The following is a 13,238-nucleotide window of genomic DNA, read 5'->3' as shown; positions in this document are numbered from 1 at the left end:
GGAATCTTAATTTTTTTTCTGGAAGTTTAAAAAAACGAGCGTTTTTCAAAATGGTATAAAACGGAAATGAACCGATTAAAAAAACTATCCGTTTCGACAATGTTGACTGCAAACGATAGGTTATGTATATAACCTAGTTATATGAGTACTGGCTGAGCGTCTCGCTCTTTCGCCTATCGAGATATACCTCATCTCCAGTACCTATTGTACTACATGAACGAAAACAAAAACCCTTGCACTTGACCAGGCCCCGCCCCAGTGACCTCCCTATAAGTCAGCATGTAAAATAATATGGATCACTCCAGAAGTGGCAGGAGCGAGACTCAAAATGGAGTTGGACACAGGCTCCGCCTTATCAGTGATTTATGAGAACGACTACAAAAGACTGTATCCACAGATAGCTCTGAAAATTACAAAGGTGTTGCTGAAGACTTACACCGGAGAAAATGTAGCTCCAAAAGGGAAAATACGGGTCACAGTGAAATACAAAGACAAAACTAAGGAGCTGGACATGTATGTTATACCAAATGGGGGTCCTCCGCTGTTTGGCCGTGAGTGGCTCAGAAAAATTAAACTGGACTGGCTGTTAAATCTTTGTGTGTGTCAGCAGGAGATGAGAAGAACGCCACGTCTGGGAGACTGTCAAAGATACTCGCAGAGGCACATGAAGTGTTCAGGAAGGAACTGGGAACACTAAAAGGTATAAAGGCAACGATTGAGATAGAGGAGAATGCAAGCCCGAAATTTCATAAAGCCCGGCCCGTGCCTTATGCAATCCGCCCCGCAGTAGAAGCGGAGTTGAAAAGCTTGGAACAGACAGGAGTGCTGTCCAAGGTGGAGTGGAGTGAATGGGCAACGCCCATAGTCCCAGTAATGAAGAAAAACACAGACACAAAGCCAGGAAGTCAAAGTAAAGTGCGCATTTGTGGGGACTTTAAAGTAACTGTAAATGCAGTGCTCCACACCGTACAGTATCCTCTGCCCCGTATAGAGGACATCTTCGCCTCCCTGTCAGGAGGGGAACGTTTCACTAAAATTGACCTGGCTCAAGCTTACCTTCAGATGGAGGTTGAGGATTCATCAAAGCCGTATCTGACTATCAACACACACAAAGGCCTTTACCAATACAACCGCCTTGTGTTTGGTATAGCTTCAGCCCCAGCTATCTGGCAGAGGACAATGGACCAGGTACTACAAGGAGTCCCAGGTACACAGTGTTACCTTGACGACATTCTTGTCACCGGCAAGGATGATCAGGAGCATCTATCAAACCTGGAACAGGTGCTCACAAGGCTGCATGAATATGGACTTCGAGCTAACCAACCAAAATGTGAGTTTTTCAAAAAGGAAATATCCTACTGCGGACATGTGATCAACAAGAACGGCCTACACAAATCTCAGGACAAGATTGAAGCTGTGCTTAAAGCACCACCACCAGAGAATGTGTCTCAGCTCCGTTCTTACCTTGGACTTGTAAACTACTACCACAAGTTTTTACCCAATCTATCAACTGTGCTGCACCCTCTGAACACGCTGCTGCAGGCAGGAACACACTGGAAGTGGACTGACAGCTGCAAGAAGGCTTTTCAGGAGTCTAAGAGTCTCATCACGTCAGAACAGGTGCTCGCTCACTTCAATCCGTCTTTACCCATTAAATTAGCATGTGATGCCTCACCTTATGGCATTGGAGCGGTGTTGTCACATACATTTCCAGATGGCTCAGAGAAGCCAATAGCCTTCGCCTCAAGATCATTGACTAAAGCTGAGCGCAACTACGCTCAAATTGACCGAGAGGCCCTCAGTCTCGTATGGGGGGTCAAGAAGTTTAACCACTACCTGTATGGTCAAAAGTTCACGCTTCTGACAGACCATCAGCCTCTCATATCTATCTTCAATCCCCGGAAAGGCGTTCCGATAATGACGGCGCAGCGGCTACAGCGGTGGTCACTCTTCCTGGGGGCACATCAGTATGACATCGAGTTCAAGGGGACGAAACAGCATGGGAATGCTGACGGACTGTCACGTCTACCCCTGCAAACCGCAGAGACAGCCGCAGCTGTAGACCCAGCAGAGGTGTTTCACACCACAATCGTCAACCAGCTGCCAGTGACCAACGCTCTCATCCAAAGAGAGACACGCAACGACCCCACACTGTCACAGATCTATGACATCACTGTGAAGGGGTGGCCACGACACGGTAACTCAATATATCCAGCATTCTCAGCGAGGAGAGAGCAACTGTCAGTGTGCCAGGGAACGCTGATGTGTGGTTCACGAGTAGTGATTCCGTCCAAGCTGCGCACCAGAGTGTTGGAAGCATTACATGAAGGACACCTGGTGGCCAGGAATCGATAAGCAAATCGAGGACATGGCAAAGAGCTGCCCCGGATGTCAGAAGATGCAGAATGCACCACCACAGGCTGCTCTACATCCATGGGAATGGCCATCATCACCGTGGCAGCGAGTACACCTTGATTTCGCAGGACCATTCAAAGACTCAATGTTCTTGATCGCTGTAGATGCGCATTCAAAATGGCCGGAAGTGATCAAAACTACAACTACATAAATGTACTGCAGGGTTGGGGGTACGTCATTAAAGCCATGGGTTCAACGCTATCAACATCTCCGTGATTCTTGTATTATGTAGTTGTGTAAATAGACAACATACACGACAGACACATAGCCATAATTTAAGATATAGTTTATGCGTTCGCAAATATGATCGCCCTCCCATTGACTACAGCGCTGGCACTCAATCGCTATTTTTGGCTCCCCCTGCTGGCACGGAAAGTGTTAAGGGTTTAAAATACACCTGGAGTGGACCTTTAAGGGTTTAAAATACACCTGGAGTGGATCTTTATGGGTTTAAAATACACCTGGAGGATCTTTAAGGGTTTAAAATACACCTGGAGTGGATCTTTAAGGGTTTAAAATACACCTGGAGGATCTTTAAGGGTTTAAAATACACCTGGAGTGGATCTTTAAGGGTTTAAAATACATCTGGAGTGGATCTTTAAGGGTTTAAAATACACCTGGAGTGGATCTTTAAGGTTTAAAATACATCTGGAGTGGATCTTTAAGGGATTAAAATACATCTGGAGGATCTGGACTCATTCAATGCCAGTCACGAGTAAAGTCGGGTTAACTCGCCAACCGTTCAGCGCCAATCACGAGGGTTTTAATTGTTATTTCTTTTATTAGCTATATCCATTAATTTTCATCCATCCAGCCTCATTGGGAATGGGTCTGAGCTTGCAAAAGGGCAAATACCACCGCCTACGCCTTCCAGCCGGTATTGCACTCTATTAGAAATGGTGTAGTTTCTTTTCAGGGCCGATCTCAGCCGTGCGGGCGGGGTTTAAATACTCAGGCGAGGTAGGCCTTTACAACGATGGCATGGTACACTAACCCCGCCCGCCCGTTCATGTGTAACTCTCGGTAATGTCAGGGACATGATCACTGTGGATAACTGGAATGGCGATCAGATAATTGGATTCTTTTTTTGCATTACATCAGAGACCAGGTAAGGACTCTATATATAAAATCTTGCATTGATATGATATTTCTTTCTACCACGATCGAAGCTGTCTGTGTGTGTGTGGCTGTGTGCCGTTGGGTGCAGGAGGTGGGGGGGGGAGAGCGCCGCGCTACGATGGCCATTTCATGTATGCACGAGGAAGGATAATAATGATAATCTAGCGTTGATTTCAGGAAGATTTGATAATCAGGTGAAAAATTACTGTTTAGTGTATTCCACTAAAAACGCTATTATCGCCACTTTCTCTGGAATTACTCAGAAGCACCCAAAGTTATACTCATATTCAAAACGGTATAAAACGGAAATGTACCGATGAAAAAACAATCCGTTTTGTACATGTTGACTGGAAGCAACTCACTGATAATCGACAGGTGTATTAGACCCATAGCTATAATTTAAGATATATTTTAAGCACTCGCAAATCTTGCAGTGCCCCCATTGACTTACAGCGGTGGCGTACTAGCGTCATCTCGCAGATTAAGCTCCGGCGCTGAATGAGTTAACACTTTAATCGCCATGGGTTAAATTCATAATTGACCATCCCTCGCCAGCTCTATTTGTCTATGGAGAAGTTCCCCTTCTTTGCAGGGCTATAACTTTTTAAATTCTATTGCTAAATTGCCATTATTATGGCCCATTCAATGTCCTATATGTATTGTTCAGGGTGTAGCAACGTTAAACTTTTTCATTCACATATTCATACTAAAATATGGTCTAAAGTATAAGTATGTTTTTATCGTTTTCTGCAGCTTTCTTCAGAACGTGATTTATAGCCCTAAATGCATTATATTGATGATCAAATACAGTTTGGTAGGAATCTGTGCGAGATAAAAAGTTTCAACTGGACGTGGTTCTAGAAGTTTCTACGCATCATCTGATGATGACCGGATGGGCGGGGGATCATTTATAATTCCGTGGGCAGCGTTAGATGATTCATCCAGAGTGGGTCATATGTTCATCAGATCAGTTAGTATAGAAGACGTTAGAAAATAACGCTGAATCTTACCGTGGCTTCCTCACGCCGCTGGCAGATGAGCGTGGAACAGAATTTTTTCTATTATGGGATGGAGAAATGCCCGATCCATTTCCAGGTTGTATAATAGTATATACGTCCAAATCATGTTGTTTTTTTGAGTTATTTGCACCGATCGATGTTCACTGTGTCAATACGGAGTCTCTCTAACGATAGCGAGTACCCGGACCACATATGGATGAGCACTACCGGTTCAAAGGTTAATTTCCGGTTGGCGATCTGCCGATCGGCCACCAGATGGCGCTCTTGAACCGCTAGAGAGTTGAGAGGAGATCAGCAGTGTGTCTCAGGGCTCCGGAAAGGAAATATGATTTCGATGACAGATTTTTGAAATATTGACATCAAAGACGAGTTACGGCGTCTTCGGCAGAATGAGCATGGCTCGGAATGACGTGAAAACTCGTCCGCGGCGATCATAGTGTTAATGTGGTGTTTTCATTCCTCTGTTGTCTCTCCCAGAGTACCAGCTGACCAGCGCCGACATCACTGCCTTACACGCCCTGGCATCACCTGGCGGCCTGTTGCCAAGCAACATGTCCACATGGCAACAGCAGTCAGTATCCCAGCAACAGCAACAACAACAACAACAACAACAACAGCAGCAACAGCAGCAGCAGCAGCAACAACAACAACAACAGCAACTCAATCTCAATCTTGCATCACTTGGCAACTTAGTGTAAGTTCCTCTGCATGTACCTCATCATCAGGCCTTCAAGCCCCAGATGGGGGTCCAAAAAGGCTCCCCACTCCCTCCATTTTGGACCCTTGGTCCTATTTCTCACTCACCAATGGCGTTGTTGATCGGTAGAGTCCTTTCTTAGCATAATCCATGCTGTTCCTAGCTCTGGATAGTTAAGTCACAAACAAATACAAAGTCAATGGGGTCAAGCTTTTGTCTGAACAAGCCGACAGAGTCTCCGACTGAAATGTACCGAGTAGATTTCAATGAGCTTCAGTCAGCTTGTACAGACAGGAGCTCGACAACTTTGCATTGGTTTGTGTTATGGTTTGTCCTGTGTATTGTTTTGTTATGTATTGTATTGTATGTTTTGTATTTTATGTTAAGGACCCCCTCGAAAACGAGATGGCATATCTCAAGGGGTTTATCCTTCAAATACAAATTTTAATTTTAAAATGTTTGTGGCTAACTAGTCAGAGCTAGTATGAGGGACAGTGGATTGTGCTGAGGAAGGACTCTATTGATCAACACCATCATTGGTAAGTTGCAGAAAGGTGTAGGGTTCCAAAAATCTATAAAAAGAAGAGAAAATAAGCTATCCCTTTAATGCATTTGATCCCCAAAGGCAGCTAGCACAAGTGTCTCATAACCATGACTCGTATTATTATTACGCTAGCATTTCAGACCCTCGCACACACCGCATCTGACTTCATAACTTCAGCCAGACCGGTGTTCAGTTACTCACAATCCAGTGTTAGTCTCATCCATCAATATAGCCAGTCTGCCACCGTTGAAAGCCTATGGAGATGTTTACCTTCTTTGCAGGGCTATAACTTTTTTAATTGTATTGCTATATTGACATTACTATGGCCCATTCAACATCGATTATCTATCGTTCAGGATGTGGGAACGTTATATTTTTTCATTCATACATTGTTGTGTTACTAGCATCGAGAATATAAGTATGTTTTTAATCTTTTCTGCTGTAATTCCAAAAACAGTAGTTATAGGCCCTGAAGCATATATAGATTATCGATTGGCGTTACTTTCCTATACACGCTATATTCAAAAATTCAAATGTATATGATCGGTATACATTATGCTTCATCATGCGTGAAGGAAAGGGGGGGGGGGTCGTTTATAATTCCTTGATCGTCAGTAACGGCTTTATTTACTATGGGTTGATACGTTGATCAAATGGTTTGCAGTGAAATGAATAAACAATCGGGCTGAAAATAACGTTAGTGTCCTCTTACCGTGCGCCGATGAGACTGGAGGAGAAAGATCCCAATTATTTGACGCCGATCTCCTACATCCATTTCCGGTTTGTATGGCGCAATAAACACCAAAATCATATCGATTATTGCGTCATGGAAGCGATCCAAATGCACTAGTGTTTGTCTGGAGTCCCGTAACAAGATGTGACTGCCGGAGGGATTTCCTCGACGCACCGATCGGCACTTCCGGTTTTGGCGAGAGTGTAACTCGCCCGACCATCCACCAGGCGGCGGTATTGAGGCGTTGCAATCTCATACAGGGTCCCGCTGGAGTCCGGAGGTTGGCTGGATGAATTATGAATGCCATGGCGAAAAAATGAAATATTGATCCCAAAAACGGCGTACGCCGTTGTTGGCGTTCAACGCATGGTGGGCAAAAACGGCGTAAGTCGTTTTTGGCGACCAATGTGTTAACACTTTGGCTGCCGGAAAACGCCTAAACACGTCATTCCCGGCCATGCTCAAGTTGCCGAAGACGCTTTACAGCGTCTTTGATATCAATATTTCAAAAATCTGGGACCGGATTCATATTTCCCCTCCGCTGGCCTGAGATCCACCAGGAGGACCCACTGAGCTCTCTGGCGGTTCAGGAGCGCCATCTGGTGGCCGATCGGCGCAATCGCTTAACAGGAAGTGCCGTAGAGGTTGTGCTGGCCGGCCGTATTACTTCCGGGCACTCGATATAGGTCCCGGGACTCGATCTCGACACACTACATAGCGATCGATTGCCAATAACTCGATAAACAACATGATTTGGACGTATATACCATTATACAAGCTGGAGATGGACCGGGTAAATCGACATCCCATAATGGTAAAATTTCTACTCTACGATGATCGCCCAACGGCGCGCGGAGACTGGGGTGAGTTTTAGCGTGTAAAATTACCGTCTTCGATACTAACTGCTATTATCAACATTTGACCCACATTAGATGATTGGTATAACGCTGCCCACAGAATTATAAACGCCCCCTAGCCCATCCGGTCAACATCAGATGACGTGTAGTAACTTCTAGAAGTACGTCTAGTTGGAATTTTTTATATCGCGCTGATTGCCATAAAACTGTATTGCATCATCAATATAATGTATTTGGGGCTATAGATCACGTTCTGGAGAAAGCTGCAGAAAGAGATGAAAACATACTTATAGACCATACTTTACTATGAATATGTGAATGAAAAAGTTTAACGTTGCTACACAATGAACAATACATATAGGACTTTGAATGGGCCCTAATAATGGCAATGTAGCAATAGAATTTAAAAATGTATAGCCCTGCAAAGAAGGGGACTTTCTCTATAGACAAATAGAGCCGGCAACCTACGGTTGATAATGAATTTAACCCATGGCAGCCAAAGTGTTAATGATGATGTCATCACGCAGTCGTGGGGGGCGGAGGTGAAACGGTTGCGATGAGATGAAATAACATTTTAGATTTATAACATTGTGGCTTGTTAAAATGTTCCTTTAACCCTTTCACTGCCACACGACAGAAGGTTAACCCTTTACTATCACACAACCGACGGTCGCCGGCTGTCGTGTGGCAGTGAAAGGGTTAATCTTCTGTGTATTGTCGCAGTGAAAGGGTTAACCGTTTGGTAGTGCAGCAGTGAAAGGGTTAAAGGGTCCAATATCTTTGGCTCACCTGCCAAGGTGGCGGGTAGATGAAAAAATTCACTGACCACTGTGACCAGACAGATTGTTTTACCAGACACAATTTTGAAATAGCTTTTTACTATTGCAATTTGCTATTATTAATATTTAGCATGTCGTCTTCTCATATGCGATTCTCAGTCTGCAGTATTAATAGTAGTAACACTAATGTGCAGAAATATGAATGCAACCGTTTACAGAAAAGGACACGTGCAACACACAGCACGACACGTAGTCGTGTAGTGTCGCGTTTTTGCCACAAATCACACCTGAAACAGTGAGTTTGTGCATGGTAGATATGGGAGGTGACATGGTAAAAGAATGTTGGACTTTGGAGAAATATTTAGCCACTTTCCCAGAAAGCTAGGACGTGTTTGGTATCACTGGATTCCTTGCGATCTCAAGAGTCCTATATCATCACTGGCTTTGCACTATGTTAAGCTGTAAGGTCCCCTTATAAATCAATCAATAGAGACCGTATTAGATCCCCACATGGGGTATCATTGGAAAGCCACACTCATTGGCTACAACCCTGTCCAAAGTTTTTCGGGATCACCAAATGATTGACGGAGCTAGAGCCCCAGGAGTCGTGTACTTTGCCGTGTACTTTGGCGCACGCCTCACATATCGGCATGTAACTCGAGAACCGCTGAACGGATCTTGTCGTCTGAAAGGGCAATAGACAGGCAACAAATAGGGCTTTAATTCTCTATATATTGTATTAAAAGAAATGCACACCCGAGCCGCTAGAGGTCGGCAAAGTGGCGCGTCGCGAATCGTCGCGCATGTTGGCCCTTGGATGTTAAGAGGTTAATGTTGTGTTTCTTTTTCAAATGTAGCCAAGAGTAAAGACCTTAACCCTATCAAAACAGCAGTCAAAGTGTATATTTTAATTTTTACTGATGTTTTTAAGAATTTATCAAAGAAATAATTTTATCGTAAAACCGCAAGGAAATGACTGAATCCAGATTTAACACTGCCATTGGAAAGAGGAGCCTTTTCCCAATCCATAGATGTATGATTTGTCAAGTTCAAGGTCAAATATGAATTTATAATTAAAATGGATTATAATTTATTACTGTATCTACAAATCCTTCTGTTTAATCATCTTCCCTTTATTCATTTGCTTAGATATGTTGTACACTTGATCTCAAGAAGGTGTTGAATGAGCTCAGTGAGCAAACTCAGTCCCAGCACAATTGTAACATGGTGTTATTCACCGGCACAGATGCAAAAAGAAATCATAATTTATATTCTCTTTTTTTCATTACAATTTACTCAAGCCTAGTAACAGACACAGTATTTCTGACACTGGGAATACATACCCCCAGGTCCCTAGATATTCCTAGATACCAAGAACATGCAAATTGACCTTATAGAAGTGGAGCAATCTTCCATTTACTTAGGCATGTACCTTTAGGCGAAATTTCTGAAAATAGGGCTACAGCTTAACAGGTTAGAACTGAGCCCACTACAGCCTTCAAGAGACAGCGATGTTAATGTTATGTCCACCGGCTCATAGGTGTCAGACGGTTGAAAGTGAGGCCAAGTTAACCAAGGTCAGCACTGAGGAGGAGTTATAATTCACATGTTAACATCATGGTGACCAATAGGCCTACCAGCAGGCTACAGTTTAATTACATTTTAATTTTATTTGAAAAATGTAAACTATGTTTCTCTCATGGTCGAAGCCTCTGTGTATACACACTCCGTATCGTATCGTTCCTTCACCAGACGATTGACAAAATATTCTACATTTGTCCAAACATTTCCATAAAAGGGCCTGCTACTGTAGAAAGGGAAGGGGAACTGAAGCACAGATTCAGAGACTTTTCCCCACAATGTGATTGTTTGAAGAAAAAATAAACATCTAAAAGTATCCCTTCAAGAAAAGCCATAACACCATGGACAACACAAAAATTACTTGATTCTCCAAGGATCATAAATAGGGTTGGGCATCGTTTGGATTTGAACGATTCCGGTTCCGATTCCGATTCTCCATATCGATTCCTGTTCTGAACGATTCTCAGTTCCGATTCTTTGAGGTGCAGGTCACAGCTTATTTCGCAGGAGATTTTAATTTTTTTCCCATACTATTCACATTTTCAGTTGACTTGATACCGTTTAATTTGGTTGCTGTACTGTAACTAGGGTATTAATTAACAAAGTTAAAAAAAATAAGATTTTTTTTCTTTTTTAAGAATCGAAATGCAGATATGTTACTTCCGGTTCCAGAACCGGAAGTTAGGAACCGGTTCCTAATTAGAACCGGTTTTCGGTGCCCAACCCTAATCATGAAGCTGTTAACTGAACACATTAACTGAACGTTAATAACTCATATTTAAAACGTGTAAATATATACCTACCTTGTTTTATTCAGTGTGTTAGTATTACTGTCATATTCTGGTCAGATAGGCTAAAAGCAGATTTGATTTTCAAAAAAGATGAAAGATGAAAAAGGCGAGGGTGGGGTCTAACTCATATTTAAAACGTGTAAATATATACCTACCTTGTTTTATTCAGTGTGTTAGTATTACTGTCATATTCTGGTCAGATAGGCTAAAAGCAGATTTGATTTTCAAAAAAGATGAAAGATGAAAAAGGCGAGGGTGGGGTCTTATAATGAGGATGGTCTTCTGTTGGGGTCAATACGGTACTTGAAGTGTGTGTTCTCCTCTATTGGGGTCAATATGGTACTTGAAGTGTGTGTTCTCTTCTATCAGGGTCAATATGGTACTTGAAGTGTGTGTTCTCTTCTATTGGGGTCAATATGGTACTTGAAGTGTGTGTTCTCTTCTATCGGGGTCAATATGGTACTTGAAGTGTGTGTTCTCTTCTATCAGGGTCAATATGGTACTTGAAGTGTGTGTTCTCTTCTATCAGGGTCAATATGGTACTTGAAGTGTGTGTTCTCTTCTAGCAGGGTCAATATGGTATTTGAAGTGTGTGTTCTCTTCTATCAGGGTCAATATGGTACTTGAAGTGTGTGTTCTTTTCTATCAGGGTCAATATGGTACTTGAAGTGTGTGTTCTCTTCTATCAGGGTCAATATGGTACTTGAAGTGTGTATCTTCTCCCCTTGTCCACAGCATGTGGGGCGTGGATAAACAGAGCATGGAGCTGAGTAGTCAAGTCTCCAGTCTGGCTGCCAATCTGAGGTGAGTGTCTGTCTGTCTGTCTGTCTGTCTGTCTGTCTGTCTGTCTGTCTGTCTGTCTGTCTGTCTGTCTGTCTGTCTGTCTGTCTGTCTGTCTGTCTGTCTGTCTGTCTGTCTGTCTGTCTGTCTGTCTGTCTGTCTGTCTGTCTGTCTGTCTGTCTGTCTGTCTGTCTGTCTGTCTGTCTGTCTGTCTGTCTGTCTGTCTGTCTGTCTGTCTGTCTGTCTGTCTGTCTGTCTGTCTGTCTGTCTGTCTGTCTGTCTGTCTGTCTGTCTGTCTGTCTGTCTGTCTGTCTGTCTGTCTGTCTGTCTGTCTGTCTGTCTGTCTGTCTGTCTGTCTGTCTGTCTGTCTGTCTGTCTGTCTGTCTGTCTGTCTGTCTGTCTGTCTGTCTGTCTGTCTGTCTGTCTGTCTGTCTGTCTGTCTGTCTGTCTGTCTGTCTGTCTGTCTGTCTGTCTGTCTGTCTGTCTGTCTGTCTGTCTGTCTGTCTGTCTGTCTGTCTGTCTGTCTGTCTGTCTGTCTGTCTGTCTGTCTGTCTGTCTGTCTGTCTGTCTGTCTGTCTGTCTGTCTGTCTGTCTGTCTGTCTGTCTGTCTGTCTGTCTGTCTGTCTGTCTGTCTGTCTGTCTGTCTGTCTGTCTGTCTGTCTGTCTGTCTGTCTGTCTGTCTGTCTGTCTGTCTGTCTGTCTGTCTGTCTGTCTGTCTGTCTGTCTGTCTGTCTGTCTGTCTGTCTGTCTGTCTGTCTGTCTGTCTGTCTGTCTGTCTGTCTGTCTGTCTGTCTGTCTGTCTGTCTGTCTGTCTGTCTGTCTGTCTGTCTGTCTGTCTGTCTGTCTGTCTGTCTGTCTGTCTGTCTGTCTGTCTGTCTGTCTGTCTGTCTGTCTGTCTGTCTGTCTGTCTGTCTGTCTGTCTGTCTGTCTGTCTGTCTGTCTGTCTGTCTGTCTGTCTGTCTGTCTGTCTGTCTGTCTGTCTGTCTGTCTGTCTGTCTGTCTGTCTGTCTGTCTGTCTGTCTGTCTGTCTGTCTGTCTGTCTGTCTGTCTGTCTGTCTGTCTGTCTGTCTGTCTGTCTGTCTGTCTGTCTGTCTGTCTGTCTGTCTGTCTGTCTGTCTGTCTGTCTGTCTGTCTGTCTGTCTGTCTGTCTGTCTGTCTGTCTGTCTGTCTGTCTGTCTGTCTGTCTGTCTGTCTGTCTGTCTGTCTGTCTGTCTGTCTGTCTGTCTGTCTGTCTGTCTGTCTGTCTGTCTGTCTGTCTGTCTGTCTGTCTGTCTGTCTGTCTGTCTGTCTGTCTGTCTGTCTGTCTGTCTGTCTGTCTGTCTGTCTGTCTGTCTGTCTGTCTGTCTGTCTGTCTGTCTGTCTGTCTGTCTGTCTGTCTGTCTGTCTGTCTGTCTGTCTGTCTGTCTGTCTGTCTGTCTGTCTGTCTGTCTGTCTGTCTGTCTGTCTGTCTGTCTGTCTGTCTGTCTGTCTGTCTGTCTGTCTGTCTGTCTGTCTGTCTGTCTGTCTGTCTGTCTGTCTGTCTGTCTGTCTGTCTGTCTGTCTGTCTGTCTGTCTGTCTGTCTGTCTGTCTGTCTGTCTGTCTGTCTGTCTGTCTGTCTGTCTGTCTGTCTGTCTGTCTGTCTGTCTGTCTGTCTGTCTGTCTGTCTGTCTGTCTGTCTGTCTGTCTGTCTGTCTGTCTGTCTGTCTGTCTGTCTGTCTGTCTGTCTGTCTGTCTGTCTGTCTGTCTGTCTGTCTGTCTGTCTGTCTGTCTGTCTGTCTGTCTGTCTGTCTGTCTGTCTGTCTGTCTGTCTGTCTGTCTGTCTGTCTGTCTGTCTGTCTGTCTGTCTGTCTGTCTGTCTGTCTGTCTGTCTGTCTGTCTGTCTGTCTGTCTGTCTGTCTGTCTGTCTGTCTGTCTGTCTGTCTGTCTGTCTGTCTGTGCGTGTG

General features: G+C 44.1%; 1 protein-coding gene across 2 annotated transcripts in view; it reads left to right on the top strand.

Moving 5' to 3' along the window:
• LOC311227787 (myocyte-specific enhancer factor 2D homolog) overlaps nucleotides 1–13,238 on the top strand; it is a 125,675-nt gene that overhangs the window by 101,559 nt on the left and 10,878 nt on the right. For both annotated transcript variants that reach the window (XM_084313597.1, XM_084313596.1), the window contains exons 9-10: nucleotides 5,031–5,247; nucleotides 11,271–11,339. In XM_084313597.1, the coding sequence (XP_084169723.1) occupies nucleotides 5,031–5,247; nucleotides 11,271–11,339 (286 nt within the window). The remainder of the gene's footprint in view (nucleotides 1–5,030; nucleotides 5,248–11,270; nucleotides 11,340–13,238) is intronic.

Source organism: Notolepis coatsorum (assembly GCF_963971535.1).
Source record: "Notolepis coatsorum genome assembly, chromosome: 4".
Taxonomy (NCBI): domain Eukaryota; kingdom Metazoa; phylum Chordata; class Actinopteri; order Aulopiformes; family Paralepididae; genus Notolepis; species Notolepis coatsorum.
Note: the sequence above shows the minus strand (reverse complement) of the source record. Positions and strands in the feature narration are given on the sequence as shown.